This window comes from Notolepis coatsorum (assembly GCF_963971535.1).
Source record: "Notolepis coatsorum genome assembly, chromosome: 11".
Lineage (NCBI taxonomy): Eukaryota > Metazoa > Chordata > Actinopteri > Aulopiformes > Paralepididae > Notolepis > Notolepis coatsorum.
The window spans coordinates 11,269,648-11,287,551 of NC_140175.1; the positions used below are offsets into that span (position 1 = coordinate 11,269,648).

General features: G+C 43.6%; 1 protein-coding gene across 1 annotated transcript in view; it reads left to right on the plus strand.

Annotated features, from left to right (window-relative positions):
• LOC311236496 (kelch-like protein 10) overlaps positions 1-17,769 on the plus strand; it is a gene marked incomplete at both ends in the record, with an annotated part of 33,945 nt that extends 16,176 nt beyond the window's left edge. The window contains one exon of the mRNA XM_084324174.1: positions 17,671-17,769. Coding sequence (XP_084180300.1) covers positions 17,671-17,769 — 99 coding nt within the window. The remainder of the gene's footprint in view (positions 1-17,670) is intronic.
• Between the last annotated feature and the right edge of the window lie 135 nt (positions 17,770-17,904).

Here is a 17,904-nt window from a genome sequence, read left to right on the forward strand (position 1 = left end):
GCAGTTAAATCACTGTGACTAGCATTTAAAATATGTTTTATAATCACATGATCTGCTTAATGAGGCGGCCTTAGGCATGCAAGGAAGGCCTCAAATGTGCAAAAGATTTAAATAGTATTTAATATCCAACATACATACATAAAAAGTATGTAGTCTTTTTTATATATCTTTTTATGTCTATAGCACTCAAGTTCGACACTATTCGAGGAACAACGCCACTGAGCCTTAGCTGCCAGAGATGTACCCTCCTGCTGACTTGTTGTTCACAATCTGTAAGTCGTCAGCGGAATTACTAAATATAAAAGTACATCATCATCCATGGTTGACATGATTAAATGCCAGTTCGGTAAACATTGCCCAAGCTTAATTAAAGGAACGCGCCAACTTTTTGGGAAATTCGCTTATTTGCCATCTATACCCTGGAGTTAGCAGCAGATACCCTTTTCTTCTCTGTGCATGCATTAGGCTTAGGGAACAGCCGCACCGTTAGCCTAGCTTAGCGTCATTCACTGGAAGTAGGTGTGCCAGTGTAGCCTAGTTCCCAACAGTCACGAAATACACTCCAAATACAACTCCAAAACTGTCCTGTAAAACATGTTGTGACCTGTGTATCTACCACGTGGAGAAATAAAATAAAATAATTAGACATTTTCGTTTTCTAAGCAGATATATACTCTGAACTATTTTTTTGCCAAACCACTGCTGCCTGGGCGCAGTGATTTCATCACCTCTCTCTCTCTCTCTCTCTCTCTCTCTCTCTCTCTCTCTCTCTCTCTCTCTCTCTCTCTCTCTCTCTCTCTCTCTCTACAGAGTGCTACAGCCTTGAGTGCATATTAGTAAAGACATATTAGCATAGTAGGTAGCAATATAGGCAAGGAAGATTACTTTATATTGATTGATCATCCAGGTACAAACCTGAGCCCAGAAACACACCTGATCACTTACGCCAGCGGGTACATAGTACAACTGTTTTCATCAAATGTTTGAACGTAATGTTATGATGAGCTTTACAAACACTCAGGGGGGCTGGTGGTGGCTGACAGATGGTCTCAATCTACAGTATTGTGAGAGATTGTTGTTGATAGACTTTATACAGAACTATGTATAGTTAAGACCATATAACATTCTAACATTGTTTGGCTAATTCTTTTATTGACCATATTCACACGGTGGACATTTTACCCAGACGTTATGCTGAGGTCGGGATTCCTTACAGGGTGGAAAGAAACACGGTCAGTCGCAAAGTCAGATTTTTTTAATTTTTTTGTGAATATTTTTTTTTTTTTTTTTTGACATGACATACAAACATTTACAGTAGAAATCCACTATAAATCACAGGGCTATTACCGACATAATACTAACAATCATGATAGCCCGGTTTTTAAAATTAAAATAGATGTAGATTAAAGATATACACAGATTAATTACAATACAATACAACACATAAATGCTCTTGCTCGTTCTCCCCCCCCCCCCCACCGGACCCCCCTTGAATACATCCATTATTCCGCTTGATACCAAGGATTAAAAGTTCATATAATGCTTTCTCCTCTCCAAGTCAGAAAAAAATTTAACTGTTTAAACGCTGGTTGAACTTAATAGTAACTTGGAGGTTTGAAACAGGAAAAACAGTCAAAGTGAATTCCAGATCAATGCCATGGTTATATTATTTGTCTGTTGATTCTAACTCTTCATTTGGGGTAGGCTATGCCTTTGCATGTCTATACTGAGGGATATATTCCAACTGGAGACACAATTTGTTTTATGGTTAGTAGCCTATTTATGCCCATTATTAACCAAATTAGCTAGAAAGACCTACTTGATCGTGTCTTTGTGAGATTAAACCCAAATGAGGTTTCAATTCCAGCATTGCTAGACATTCTGAAGGTGAATTAAAACCTCATTTGGGTGTAGGAGCTCACACAAACATGTGATGGCCTCATGAAGCAGAATTAAAAACTAATTTTGGTGTAAGAGCTCACACAAACTTGTTATGGCCTCATGAAGCAGAATTAAAACCTCATTTGGGTGTAGGAGCTCACACAAACTTGTTATGGCCTTATTAAGCAGAATTAAAACCTCATTTGGGTGTAAGAACTCACACAAACTTGGCCTCATGAAGCAGAATTAAAAACCTCATTTGGGTGTAAAAGCTCACACAAACATGTTATGGCCTCATGAAGCAGAATTAAAACCTCATTTGGGTGTAAGAGATCACACAAACATGTTATGGCATCATGAAGCAGAATTAAAACCTCATTTGGGTGTAGGAGCTCACACAAACTTGTTATGGCCTCTTGAAGCAGAATTACAACCTCATTTGGGTGTAGGAGCTCACACAAACATGTTATGGCCTCTTGAAGCAGAATTAAAACCTCATTTGGGTGTAGGAGCTCACACAAACTTGTTATGGCCTCATGAAGCAGAGTTAAAACCTCATTTGGGTGTAAGAGCTCACACAAACTTGTTATGGCCTCATGAAGCAGAATTAAAACCTCATTTGGGTGTAAGAGCTCACACAAACATGTCATGGCCTCATGAAAGTCAGAGGCCTAGTCATTGTGTTCTGAGCAGCCCCAGGTTTGACATCCCAGCGATGTCACCGATTAGAGGGTTCTTTCTCCGACTCCTAGCTTCAGGAGAGAGTGGCGTGTGTGTTAATGCCATATAACATTCTCTTTGTTTGGCTAATCCTTTTATTGACCATATTCACACGGTGGACATTTTTGCTCAGACGTTATGCTGAGGTCGGGATTCCTTCCAGGGTGGAAAGAAACATGGTAATTTGCAAAGCGGAAAAAAAATATTTTAACTGTTTAAACGCTGGTCGAACTTAATAATAGTAACTTGGAGGTTGAATTCCAGATCAATGCCATGGTTATTATTATTTGTCTGTTGATTCAGCCTCAGGTTTTAACATCCCAGTGATGTCACCGATTAGAGGGTTCTCTCTCTGATTCCAAGCTTTAGGAGAGAGTGGCGTGTGTGTGTTACACTGACTCAGCTGTCCGGGGGCACAAGAAGAACCTACTGGCATGTGCCCTTCTTAAAAGGGGCATTCCCCTTTAAGCAATGATGCGACAACATTCCCTGAGCGATCATGTATTTCCTCCTGGTATCATTGTTGTTCCTCATGCTTTCATATTGTGCATCTGCAAGACTGATCAAATGTTTTACATCCCATTAAACCTGTCTGAGTAAAGAGTAACAACTTGTTAATTCATAGCGTATTATCGATCGATTGATAGGACGCAGGTCGATTGCGATTGGTCTATTTTTACGATTATTGTCTATTTTATACTCATTTTATGTGTGCACTTTATGCATTGCTTTTATTTAGTCAAATATCTGCTCATTTTAGGCCTGTGCTTATTTCGTGTTCATTATGTCTACATTATTGCTGCGAAGCATGCTGCAATTCTTGTATGAAAGGTGCTATATAAATACAGTTGATTATTATTATTATTATTATTATTATTATTATTATTATTATTATTATTATTATTATTATTATTATTATTATTATTATTATTATTATTATTATTATTATTATTATTATTATTATTGTTGTTATTATTATTATATCTATAATATAGTCTCAGGTCCACATCCAAAAGAACACTGAACAGCTACTTCCACCAGGAAAACGGACGGACAGACTCTAAATGATCACACAAGAAAACACACAAAAGCACACTTATTACACAAACACACACACACACACGCGCACGCGCGCACACACACACACACACACACACACTGCTGCTATTTATACTGTAGAATAATTTCTTCTTTTTTTATGTTATGTATCCACTGTTTTTCCTTGTGTTGTATAGTTTGTATATATCGTTGTATATTGTTGTCTCACGTTTTTTTTTTAAATGTATGTACATTTAAAAAAGCTGTGACAATAAAATAATCTGAATCTGAATTATTATTAGTAAAGAAGAGGTTGGGGAACCCACCAGAAGTAACCACACCTGTGAACCCAAACATGACCGGCTCACTTGACGGGTTAAAAAGGGGAGAAGCCAAACGTAAAAGAGTGGAATTTTACAATTCTTTTTTAACGAGACTTCTCCTACAGTCTCACAGTGACAGCGCCTGTGTTCAAGTCCCGCCCACTTAGCGGACGGGAAATGTTCCTCTGTCATCACATCGGCACAGCTTGTTGTGTGTCGTCTCCCTTTATTACACCATCTTTGTTCAAACACACAGAGGAACAACCAACACATCCTCTCTTTATCTCCTTTCATGCTACTCTGTTTTTCCTCCATTCTGAGCATCTCTGATGGCCTATAGCCCACCGCAACACTTCCGGTAGTCTGAAATCATGGGAGAGAGAGCGGGGGGAGAAAATGAATGAATGTGGATGAGAGCCTCGACATTAAGTGGTTGTAGCTACGGCTGTGGGGGTGCTGGAGACGTGATCCAATAGACTTTTATATAAGCCTGAGTCTCCTGAACACGGAGCGACCAATCCCAAGTCGATCGGCACTTTCTCGGCCGAGCAATATTCACTTTTAGTGCTAATGAAATAGATAGAGTAACATATAGTCTGAACTTCAGTTGTAGAAACATTTGTTACTCATGTTTTTCTGTAGTAGTTGGTAGTCCAGAAGTAGTATTTCCCCAAAAATTGGATAGGCTGAAAAAACACCCTGGTTCCATAGCCAAATTTCATAAAAATCCGTTCAGAAATAAGGAGCGATTTTGTTACAAAGTGAGAAAAAAAAGGCTGCAGAAAACGATTTCCTCATTGACTCCAATGCATTCTGTGGAAATGTCTCTTCCTGTTTGCGCTTGTGACTTTTCACCTAGATCCCTGATTTGCTCACTCCCATGTGGGGTACCATTTGTTACAACCCTGTCCAATAATATTCGAGATCGCCAAATGATTGACGGAGGTAGAGTCGGGAGTGGTATTATAAAGAATAAAAAGTCTGCCGTTAAAGTCCTGTCGACCCAACTCTGGCCACTGACCACATGAGGGAACGGGTACATACGCACACAATACACGGCCACTGATGGATCCATGGGGCTTGGATAAGTCCTGTGGACCCAACTCTGACCACTAATAAAAACGTAACTACACTAGCGTTATAAGAGCTAACATTGCTACCTACCGTACAAGTGCATTGGTTTAGTGCATTTCCTACTTCCGGTTGCTACTGAGCGGACATGTTTGTGCAGACCTGTTCTCCCAAACTGGTAAGCAAATGACTGTTTTCATGTTTTCATTTTTACGTTATTTTCATTTTTACGTTATTATTATTATTATTATTATTATTATTATTATTATTATTATTATTATTATTATTATTATTATTATTATTATTATTATTACTATTATTATTATTATTATTATTATTATTATTATTATTATTATTATTATTATTATTATTATTATTATTATTATTATTATTATTATTATTATTATTATTATTTTTTTTTTTTTTTTTTTTTTTTAAACATTGATCTTAACTGATCACTGTGACTTTATTGCTTTTATCGTTATATATGCCTATGTTTGTGTACAGCACTTTGAGCTACATGACATGTATGAAAGGTGCTTTATAAATACTTACTTACTTACTTACTTACTTTACTTTGGCGCACGCCTCACATATCGGCATGTAACTCGAGAACAAATAGGTCTTTAATTCGATATATACAGTATATTGTATTAAAAAATATGCACACCCGAGCCGCTAGAGGTCGCCAAAGTGGCGTGTCGCGCGTGTATACGGGCCGTTGCGTGGTATTTTAGAGTTTGTCATTTCCTGGAAGATGAAAAAATAAATAAACATTGTTGAGTCATTCTGCACAGTCCAATGAAATGCTTTCTAGAATGACATTTACAGCACATTGTAACTAAGCGTGTACTTGGCCTCTTTAACTAAATTGAACAAATGTTAGCTTGCTAGCTAATGTTACTAATGTTGCGTAACATTAGCTTGCTAGCTAATGGGTCGACCGCAATGCACATACACATGCACACGGCTCGTGTAGACGCCAAGCAATATCCACAATTCTGCTTGCTGTTTCTCTGAGCCTTTTAATACCGTCTGTGTCTATTAGCATTCTGTTTGGGTTCCCTGGAGGGAGCGGCTTGCTTGTCCTCACCGCCGTGATATGTGACGCCGCAGACACAGTCAGCAGAACACAGTCAGCAGAACACAATCAGCAGAACACAGTCACTAGAACACAGTCAGCAGAACACAGTCAGCAGAACACAGTCAGCAGAACACAGTCAGCAGAACACAGTCAGTAGAACACAGTCAGCAGAACACAGTCAGTAGAACACAGTCAGCAGAACACAGTCAGCAGAACACAGTCAGTAGAACACAGTCAGTAGAACACAGTCAGCAGAACACAGTCAGTAGAACACAGTCAGCAGAACACAGTCAGCAGAACACAGTCACTAGAACACAGTCAGCAGAACACAGTCAGCAGAACACAGTCAGCAGAACACAGTCACTAGAACACAGTCAGCAGAACACAGTCAGCAGAACACAGTCAGCAGAACACAGTCAGCAGAACACAGTCACTAGAACACAGTCAGCAGAACACAGTCAGCAGAACAGTCAGTAGAACACAGTCACTAGAACACAGTCAGCAGAACACAGTCACTAGAACACAGTCAGCCGAACACAGTCAGCAGAACACAGTCAGCAGAACACAGTCACTAGAACACAGTCAGCAGAACACAGTCAGTAGAACACAGTCAGTAAGGGCGGTTAGGTGGCCGAGCGGAGATTGCGTTCGTCACCAACCCCGGAGCTGTGAGCTGCATTCGCCTGTTCGAATCCAGCTCACAGCTCCGGGGTTGTCACCAGCTTGGCTGGCCGTCTGCACTAATACAATTGGCTGTATTAGAGGGTGGGAGAAGCTGGCGGGGTGGGTCCGGGTCGTTGTAAACAGCGACTCCTACAGTTCGTCGGGGCGCCTGCTAAGCGCGGATAGGACTTGAGGGGGATAGTGTGGTCCTCCCACACGCTACGCCCTCTCGATGAGAATCCGCGCTGCCAGGTGAAAAGAAGCAGTGATTGGCTGGACGTGTGTCGGAGGAAGCACGTGGTAGCCTCCACTCTCCCAGATGATCTGACTGTGGGGGGTAAAGTTTCTCAAGTTTCTTTAATAGTTGTCATTGTCATACAGAAGTACAGAATACTTTCATACAAAATGCTTCTTACTGTTACTTACTTAGTTTCTTACTAAGTGCGCAGCGACCAGGAAGGGACTGGGAATTGGCATACGACTAACATTGGGATGGGAGAAAATCGGTGGAAAATGGAGGGGGAAAAAGATTAAAAAAAAAGAACACAGTCAGTAGAACACAGTCAGCAGAACACAGTCAGTAGAACACAGTCACTAGAACACAGTCAGCAGAACACAGTCACTAGAACACAGTCAGCAGAACACAGTCACTAGAACACAGTCAGCAGAACACAGTCAGCAGAACACAGTCAGTAGAACACAGTCAGCAGAACACAGTCAGCAGAACACAGTCACTAGAACACAGTCACTAGAACACAGTCACTAGAACACAGTCACTAGAACACAGTCACTAGAACACAATCAGTAGAACACAGTCAGCAGAACACAGTCACTAGAACACAGTCAGCAGAACACAGTCAGCAGAACACAGTCAGTAGAACACAGTCAGCAGAACACAGTCAGTAGAACACAGTCACTAGAACACAGTCAGCAGAACACAGTCACTAGAACACAGTCAGCAGAACACAGTCACTAGAACACAGTCAGCAGAACACAGTCAGAAGAACACAGTCAGCAGAACACAGTCAGCAGAACACAGTCAGTAGAACACAGTCAGCAGAACACAGTCAGTAGAACACAGTCAGCAGAACACAGTCAGTAGAACACAGTCAGCAGAACACAGTCAGAAGAACACAGTCAGTAGAACACAGTCACTAGAACACAGTCAGCAGAACACAGTCAGCAGAACACAGTCAGCAGAACACAGTCACTAGAACACAGTCAGTAGAACACAGTCAGTAGAACACAGTCAGTAGAACACAGTCAGCAGAACACAGTCAGCAGAACACAGTCAGCAGAACACAGTCAGTAGAACACAGTCAGCAGAACTCGATTCTTGTACCGGATCTCCTCTCTGGTAAACAAGAATACCCTGAAGACTCTGGCAGGAGCATTCAAGGGTACTACGACTATGCTTGCACCTCATCGTACCAAAGCACCTCAAAGGCGCTAAAAACAAAATTACAAACATCTCAAAACAAACTGGTCAGACTACTGCTTGACCTTACTCCTAGAACCCACCTCACCCCTGCCCACTTTGACAACCTAGGATGGCTTAGAGTAGACGACAGAGTACAGCAACTTGCAATGGGCCTGGTCTAAGATACACTACACGACCAAGGTACCCATGTACATGTCAAAATACTTCCCAAAGGTCAGTGAATACCACGATCACAACACCAGAGGGAGCTCCACAAATCATGTTAAACCCTGATTCGGCTCAAATAAGGGACTAAACACGTTTCGCAATTATGCCACATCAATGTGGAACGCCCTACCCAAAGCTGTAAAGGAATGTGGATCACTACCCACTTTCAAAACCTCTCTCAAGGGACACCTACGGGAGACTGCAATTCAACACTGGCCCCTGTAAATATCCTAACCCAACCCCCTCCAATGTACAGTCATTTACCTAGTATGGTTTTGTCAATAGTCCAATGTACAATTTTGTTTGTTTGTACAGTGTCTCCCCCCCCCCCCCTCAATGTACAGTTTTACTTGTTTATACAGTGTGCCCCCCCCCCCCCCCCCCAACCACCTCCAATGTAAATTACCCAGTATGGTTGTCAATATCCCAATGTACCCAACCCCCCCCCCACCCAACCTCCTCCAATGTACAGTTTCTACGTCAAATGTATATACTCCCTTTTCTTGACTCCTTCTGTATCACAAACAGTACTGTATTTGCAAATCTGGTATGTCATAAATGTATAGATGTAGCAGTACTGACTATCTGTATGTCATGTATGTCATATATGTCCTGATTAATTGAAAATGGGGGACCCTGATGTAAACAAGACGAAAGTCTTTCTCTGGTCTGCATCCCCTTAACAATTGTGTGTATTGAGCTGTACTGTATTGTACCCATTCTGCAATCTGTTAATAACGTTTTCAATCAATCAATCAAACACAGTCAGCAGAACACAGTCAGTAGAACACAGTCAGTAGAACACAGTCAGTAGAACACAGTCACTAGAACACAGTCAGTAGAACACAGTCAGTAGAACACAGTCACTAGAACACAGTCAGCAGAACACAGTCAGCAGAACACAGTCAGCAGAACACAGTCAGCAGAACACAGTCAGTAGAACACAGTCAGCAGAACACAGTCAGCAGAACACAGTCACTAGAACACAGTCAGCAGAACACAGTCAGTAGAACACAGTCAGCAGAACAAGACTTCTGGGGCTTTTAGATATTCGATACTTTATTAAACCTCCTGTGGGCCCATTTACCACTGCTGCTTCTCTGTACCGTAACTATTTGAGTAAAAAAGAGTTAGCGCCGTCAGAAAGCCAAGGAGTTGAGCTTTCTCCACATATATACGGCTTATTACGGTACTCCAAAAACGGTGGAATTGTAGAATTCTACCTGCTTCAAGGTCAAAATTCCGCCTAGAAAAAAGTGAGTAAAAAGGAGCCTAAAAAGCATAATCTAAAAGGCCAGGGTTCACAAACTTGATTGCAGTTGCATAATAGTTCCAAGTTCAAAATGTAAGCTAAATTGCTGGTCAATTGCAATGTCTACTTCCCTAAAAATCTGTAAAAAACCCATTCCGATTTTTGTTTTCCTTGTCTAATAACATTTTGATACACACTCAAAACATAAAGTAAGTTCAAACAATAACAGACATTGAAAGCTGGGCGGCTATGTGGCGTAGTGGGCAAGGCGCTCGCCACGAATACTGGAGACGCTGGGCTCGCCTGTTCGAGCCCAGCGCTCCACATTGCTTTCAGTTTAGCTGGTCGTCCGTACTAATACACATTGGCCGTATTAGGGGGTGGGAAACTGATGGGTGGGGATCGGGCGTTGTGGACAGCGACTCCTACAGGTCGGTTGGTGCGCCTGCGCAGTAGAATCAGGAAGTGTCGGGGGCCTCCCACGCGTTACTCCTCACCACTGAGAGATCGAGCTGCGCAGGTGAAAAGATGCGACTGCTGTTACCTCAAGTATCGGAGGGGACTTGTGCTATGTATGACTTAGTCCACATTGCAGCCGGCTTGTGGGAGGCAAGAAACAGCGTTCGTGACAGGGGAGGGTTGAATTGGATGATACGAAATTTGGATGGGAGAAAATATAGAAAAATGGGAGAAAAAGTGGATAAAAAAAAAAACAGACATTGAAAGCTGAAGTAGTTCTGAACAAAAAGTGAAAAGCACCTATACTCACAGCACATTCTCTGACAATTACACAGCAATAACAACTACATTATACCCAAGTGGACTGTTTCAGGCTTAGGTTTAACCCTCTGGGCACCTTTGTCGCAATTCTCGTCAAATAGCCTTTTTTTCCACGTGTGTTTGTGGATAGCGTTGGCTATATTTTATGTATATGCCAGGAAAGTAGCTCAGTATCACATCTTTGAGTCACATTACAATAATCCATGTTTTTTTTTCTTTCTCCAAAAATCACTATTAAGCGTGTTTTATACACCTTCCACCCTAGTCGCAGAAATGAACAGGTTGACTCCCATGTTAAACACATTTTTTTAATACACAGCCTGTACAGTTTAAAATGAGAATGAATCATAAGTAACATGATAAAAGGATGGATGAGGCCTCCAAGAGGTATGTGCATTTATTCAGGATTTTAACCATTATTTTCTTTAGGGTTAAGGCGCTCCCATAGTCCAGCAGACTGTACACAGAGCAGACTCCGCGGATGTCCGCGCGGACGGACTCTTGAGCTTTGATCTCAGCGGACAGCAGACCCACAGGTGCGACGCTCCTATTTTCTGAGGCGCGGACATCCGCGCCGCTGACTTGGTGTCACACAAAACACTGCTCGGCGTTTTGGTTGACATCGAACTGCATTAAATGTGACGCCGCGCGAGCGATTGGTGGCGCGAGGAGAGAGATGAGCCTGTGAAGCGCGCTCTCTCTCTCTCTCTCTCTCTCTCTCTCTCTCTCTCTCTCTCTCTCTCTCTCTCTCTCTCTGTCTCTCTCTCTCTCTCTCTCTCTCCCTCTCCCTCTCTCTCTCTCCCGCTGATAATGTTCCCTCTGATCTGCCAGTACAGTAGAACAGACAGAATTGTGGGAAATGTAGTAAAACTGGTGCGAGAAATGTAGGAAATAGACCGCGGACGTCCGCTGAGATCTGCTCGACTATGAAAGCTCAAAGAGCCGCGCGGATCTCCGCGGAGTCTGCTCTGTGTACAGTCTGCTGGACTATGGGAGCGCCTTTAGGGTTAGGGTTAGGTTAACCCTTTCACTGCCACATGACAGAAGGTTAACCCTTTACTATCACACAACCGACGGTCGCCGGTAAAGGGTGGTAAGTAAAGGGTTAACCTTCTGTCGTGTGGCAGTGAAAGGGTTAACCCGGCTGTTGTGTGGCAGTGAAAGGGTTAACCTTCTGTGTATTGTCGCAGTGAAAGGGTTAAAAGGGTGGTGCCCTTTTGAGGTTGTGAGGTCTTCTTCCTAGGCCTCTGGTCTGGTATACAGATAGACACCATTACACACGTTCACACACAGTATGTTCACTGATACTCAAACACTTTCACATCAAAGCAGCCAAAACACCAGCTTCAGGAAATCACAGACTGCTAACCCCCCCCCCTCTTACACTTAAGTCGACAACAGACACGACAGGTCAATCTGTCGCTTAGATAAGAGAGTCAGCACCCCACCCCCCCCACCCCCCCCCCCTCCTCTAGACCGTACCCACCTCACAACACACCCACCAACCCTTCCTCCCCCTCCCCCTCCTTTACACATATTTTCGCAAACTTTACCTCGTTTTATAAATGTGTATTGATAACATAGTGCTGTAATTAAATGTTCTAATAAATATGCATGATCAAGTTCAACAACGTGTGCTTTTATTTTGATATTCCTTAATTCCACGTTGAAATTACGCAATACATTAAGTGTGGGGTCGCCAAAAAAATTCCTAAATAAAATGGGGTCGTGGTATAAAAAAGTTTAAGAACCCCTGCTCTAGTCTAAACCACCGTTTCTCAACCTTTTTAAAAACAGAGGGATGCCTGTTTGTGACACCCCCCCCCCCCCCGCCCGCCCCCTCAACACCACCCTCACAACCTCTCCCACCTTGTCACAGTGATGACATGATTTCCATACCGACCAGCCAAGCAGGACATCCTGTAGTCCAAGGCCTACCACCACTACTCCCCCCCCCCCCCCCCCTCTCAGCACCAACGGTCATCAATGTCCAGCCCTTTACAACGTCAAGGCACTCAGGTCGTTTTAAGCCCCACTTCACCTAAAGACTATAGGGGGACTCCAGTTCTGCACGTTTCACACCAAACTGACGGACAAACACTGAAGCGCAGAGGCCCAGAGTGACCCCCCGAGACAGAATTCACACAATTGTGGAAAAGCGATGTTGAAAATAGTAGGCCTACTTATAACGCGCAGTTGTTTTTTATTTTTTTCGAAATTCACGTCTGAAGCCCTTATTGTAGAAAGCCGAGACATAAGGATGTGTGAAAATAGCCTTGACTGATTTTGCCCTATAAGCTCTGTACATATTTAGACTGTGAGCGAATTTTGGAACGGTCCTTTTTATGGCCTCTCTCTTCACATTTCCTCCTTCTCTGCTGCCAGAGCCCCCTCATCAGTAACTGTCATCGACAGCCCGGGGGGGTGGGGGGGGGGGGAGAGATCTGGGATTTTAATACACATTCCACCCGAAGATCTGCACCCCAGAAACCCACGTGACAGTGATTGGCTTATTATTTGCCGCGGTAATCAAATTCCCTCTGTATGAGGCGAACATTCTGGAACGCTCGCCGCGTCGACCTTCTCCCGAAACGTCGCCTGGGAGGAGTGTTAAAAAGCGTGTGGACGTTCATCACACACCACGATAGTCCTGCTCCTCCAGAATGATTTAATGTTCCATCCTCACACGAGATTGCTTATTGGCAGACGCTGAAGTATGACAGTAAGTAATGTTATGAAAGAGAAACAAATTATATGCAATTCAATCACTACATAACATGAGGCTGGCTTTTTTTTTTTTTACAGGGTGGGGTGGGGTTGTGGTGGGGTGGGGGGGTGGGGTGGCGGGGGCTTTTCCTCCTCAGTAGTATCTGGCGTTCTGCCACTGTGTGTGTGTTTATTTCCATAAAGGGATGGACGTCCCGTGGTTCCTAGAGAGAGAGGCTCATTACCCAGCAGCCCCTGTAGAGACACACGGCCATCAGGATTCAAGATGGCTTTTTAAAATGGGGGCGGAGGGATGCGGGTTTATGTACTTTTGACAAACCTAATTCTTGTTGGATGTTAAATCTGGGGGGGGGGGGGGAGACACCTTCGAGAGATACAGTATGGTTCTCAAACGTCTCCGAGTGCCTCGGGAGCAACGTTTACAAAACATTATTATCTACAGATGGTGAGTTATAGGGTGTTGTGTTCGTTCATAGTTAACACTTTAAGGACCAGAGCCACGAGTTAACTCGTGGCAAGTTGTTATTGTTTTATTCCATATTAATAACGGTATTAACGTCCCCGATCGACTTGCAGGATCTACCCGCATATTTGATTTCCGAAACATGCAATACCGGCCAGATCCGCTTAGGGGCGCCATCGCTCCACTGCAGTATCATTGAGGCCGATTGGGAAAATAATTTTTTTTATTGTCTGTGGGCGTTTCATATGAGCCTGGATCCCAAACGAACATCCTCCATCTCTGATCACGTTACAGAACGCAGATTTCAGCCTGGAATAATAGGATTTATGATCAGCCAATGGACATATCGATCTACCAGATTCCGATGTATAATGACGAAATGCTGCCGGCGATCACATGGGCTGATGGTAGGATACTATTCACCCAAATTATAGCCGGATTGGAGCTTGTTGTAACACGCAAGCGATCGATCAGTGAAAATGGTTACTTGAACGCACACTGTATTGCTAATCAATAATACTGATCGGCGTCCCCCGCCGCCCCCATGTCATCCATAGATGCTCTGTAATAGTCCGGATGCTAAGCAGTTTGTTTTATTTCATTTGTATATATACAGCAGAAATGGCGTTTGATATAACATGACTAGCCTTTAGCCTCATATCTAGCTCCCCAGAAAAAAGACGAGACGAAAAGTGCAATAAACCTTATATTCACGACGCTATAAAATGACAACCAACCGATGGATTTTTATTTTCTTTAAGCCATTATGAAGGCACGGTTTATGCACTCAAGTGACAATGAGAATGGACAGATAGCAATACTATAAAGTATATATATAGCTGTTAGAATGTACATCGGTTTGTTGACAAACCCTGGTCGTCCAGAACCATATTACACTGCAAGCCGTGGTCGCCAAAGTGTTAAAGACAGTACGGCGGCCGGGTAGCGCAGCGGACTAAGCGTCTGTCTACCTCTACCACCACAGAGACAGTGGGATCGAATCCAGCTGTGGTGCCTCCGGCTTGGCCGACCGTCCACACTGACACAATTGGCAGTGTTAGAGGGTGGGAAGTCGGCGAGGAGGGTGGGTCCTGGTCGCCTGTTGTAAAAACAGCGACTCCTACAGATCGGTCGGGGCGCCTGCTCAGCAAGGGAAGGATCTGGGGAAGGTAGTGTGACCTTCCACACGTTACACTCTCCCAGTGAGAGTCCGCGCTGCCAGATGAAAAGAAGCGGTGGGCTGGCTACACATGTGTCGGAGGAAGCGTGTGATAGTCTCCGCCCTCCCAGACCGACGGTAGGGGGCAGAGTGCGCAACGACCAGGTAGGGGATTGGGAATTGGCATAACGACTAACATCGGGATGGGGGAAAGATGGAAAAAGACAGGCGGAGGCGGAAAACTTTTCGGTGATATTAATATCACATTCACACGCCGAGTGATTTGGATTGATCTTTAAAGCCGCAAAATACATACATGGGGCCGTCCAAAACAATTCACAACAAACTCAAGCGGATTCTCAGGCGCCAGGGTTCATTTATAGACCAACGTTTCGACACATGGTGCGTTTTCATCAGAGCGTGTAACTTATCCCTTCGTTCCTGTTATTGACATTATTATCCGGTACCATAGGTTTGAAATAAGATAAGATAAGATATTCCCATATTGACCCGCTTGGGGAAATGCGGGGGCGCCATAGCAGCGCGGGGGAAGGGCATTTATATATAACAGCTTTTATCCAAAGCGCTTTTTACAATTTTTGTTCCTCACATTCACCCATTCACTCCCACATTCACACAGCAATGGCGGAGGCAACCATGTACGGTGCCAACCTGCTCATCGGGAGCAATTTGGGGTACAGTGTCTTGCGCCAGGACACCTGGCGGGAATCAAACCGGGAACCTTCCTGACTACCAGACGACCACTTTACCTGCTGAGCCACTGTCACCTGCCAAAGTACAGGTATGGGCAGCAGGGTAATAGTAGAAAGACATAAATAATAGGCAATAAAACTAGATCTGAATATAAAAATATGAGAAAAAATAAACAGTGTGTAAACAATATAATTAACTATAAATATATGAAAAGGGAACAGTGCAAACAAAGGTGCAGATGAGGGTCGGTTATATCATACGTTACAATAAATATAGGCAATAAAGAATTTGAATGTGAATATATGCTATGAGTAGGAGTAAGAGTAGATAAGAGAGCGTTGCTGACAGCGCGGGGTACGGGGAGAGAGGATTAGGGAGGTCTTCTTTATAGATGACATAAAGAACCGCGCTGAGGTCAGCGTGTCTAAGCGCCCCCCTCTCCTCAGATGGCACTGTGGCGCTGAGCCGGGCCGGACCTAGCACATTTGGCGCCCTAGGCCAGATTCACCACTGCGCCCCCCCCCCCCCCCCCCCCCCCCGCCCCCGCCAAAAAAACTAATCAAAACATCTTAACAGTTATAAAGTACTGCACATTTATTTATTACAAAGAAGAACAAGAGCTAAGAAGAAATTCTGACTGTGAACACCTAAAGCCGAGGTGGCACCTCTTAACCACTTAACTGGCGCCCAGAAAAGTGGCAATTTTTTAACTTGAACTTGAGGACTGCATACTTTTTTTGAAAAGCGACCGACCGTTTTAGATTTTTGGCAAATTTCCCCTCGTGTTAGATTTTTTTTTAATGTCAAAATATTGGTTGCAGATATAGAGCGGGGTGCAAAAACTGTGTTCAGCAAAGAAATATATATATATATATATTTCTTTTTTCTTTTGTGGCTGGGTGCAGATGTTGGCGCCCCCCCTCTGGGGGGGTGCTCTTAGGGGTTCCCAAAGTGGGGGTAGCGAGCCACCGCGGGGGGTCGCCAGATGATTTAAAAAAAAAAAATAAAAAATCCTGATTTTTTTTTTTTTTTATGCAGTCAGGCCACTGAACTTAGAAGCAGGCCAGGCCAGTGTTTCTAGTTGCAGCAGCACAATAGTTAGATAACCTAGGTGGGGAACAACTAGGAGATCACTGCAACTCACACAAGTTGGAGAACTATCTCTCTCTCTCTCTCTCTCTCTCTCTCTCTCTCTCTCTCTCTCTCTCTCTCTCTCTCTCTCTCTCTCTCTCTCTCTCTCTCTTGCTCTCACACACACACAAAGGGAGCCGCATGTGATTGGTGGAGGCGGGACCCTTACAAAAAACTGTTGTTGCTAATCATTGACACATGCTAGCCTGTAATAATCCCCCCCAGAAAAATCTACTTTGCATTTGATATATTGCAAATATATGCCATCACACACACTGGCATTTAAAGGGTTAGAATTATAAAATGAATATGTGGTGTTATCATCAGGGCTGAAGTTGAATAAAAGATTGTATTATTTTCAATCTGACATTACAAAAAAACAGAAAATCCATCAAAATCAGTGTTGTTGCTAATCATCATACATATATATGCTAGCCTGTTTTTTAACAATAATTTGTGATGCCATCACAAACACTGGAATTTAAAGGGTACAAATTTAAAAAAATCCTGCACCAGAATGCAGGAAATTAAGTCTTTGTAACAAAACATTTCCTGGTGGGAGACCCCCAGACCCCCTGCTTAAAAAGTGGCCTGACTGGGGCTATATGTTGCACTATATTTCCTGGCCTGAATGATTTCCCCAGTCCGACCCTGGTTAAAAGCCTCCAATGCTTATTAGTGTGTGTGCGTTTGAACGTGTGCATGTTTCAACCATACATTTCCATTTATATATAAAAAAAAATCTATTATTTTTTTTTCATTTTCTAAAATTTTTACCTCCTATAATAGTGGGGGTCGCGGCTCTCTGACACCGTTATTTGGGGGTCGCGGCCTGAACAGTTTGGGAACCCAACCGTCCTAGGTGGCCTATAGGAAGCTCCGCCCCTGCCAGAGAGGAGGTGGCAGTACAGTAGGACACGTGGAGCTTCCAGGAGCATTGGCTGCAAAGTGGAGGAGCTAGCTGTCCGCCGCGCAGCGGGACTCCTGCTGGTGATGAGTGCTTTATTAGACTCCAGCTGTGTCCCCTCCACCGCGCGCCCACGGTCGGGCCGAGGCCCATCAACAACCAGCGGCAGCTGGGTCTGACCGTACCGTACACACACCTGCGTCCCTAAGAGAGAGAGACAGGCTCTGGGTTTAGAAGTCAGCCTGGCTCGAGGCCCTGTCCCTGGTCCAGGATCAGTTGACTTGTTCCACATTTTTTAAATAAAACTCAGCCATCCATAAAGGCCCGGAATGCAGACTTTATG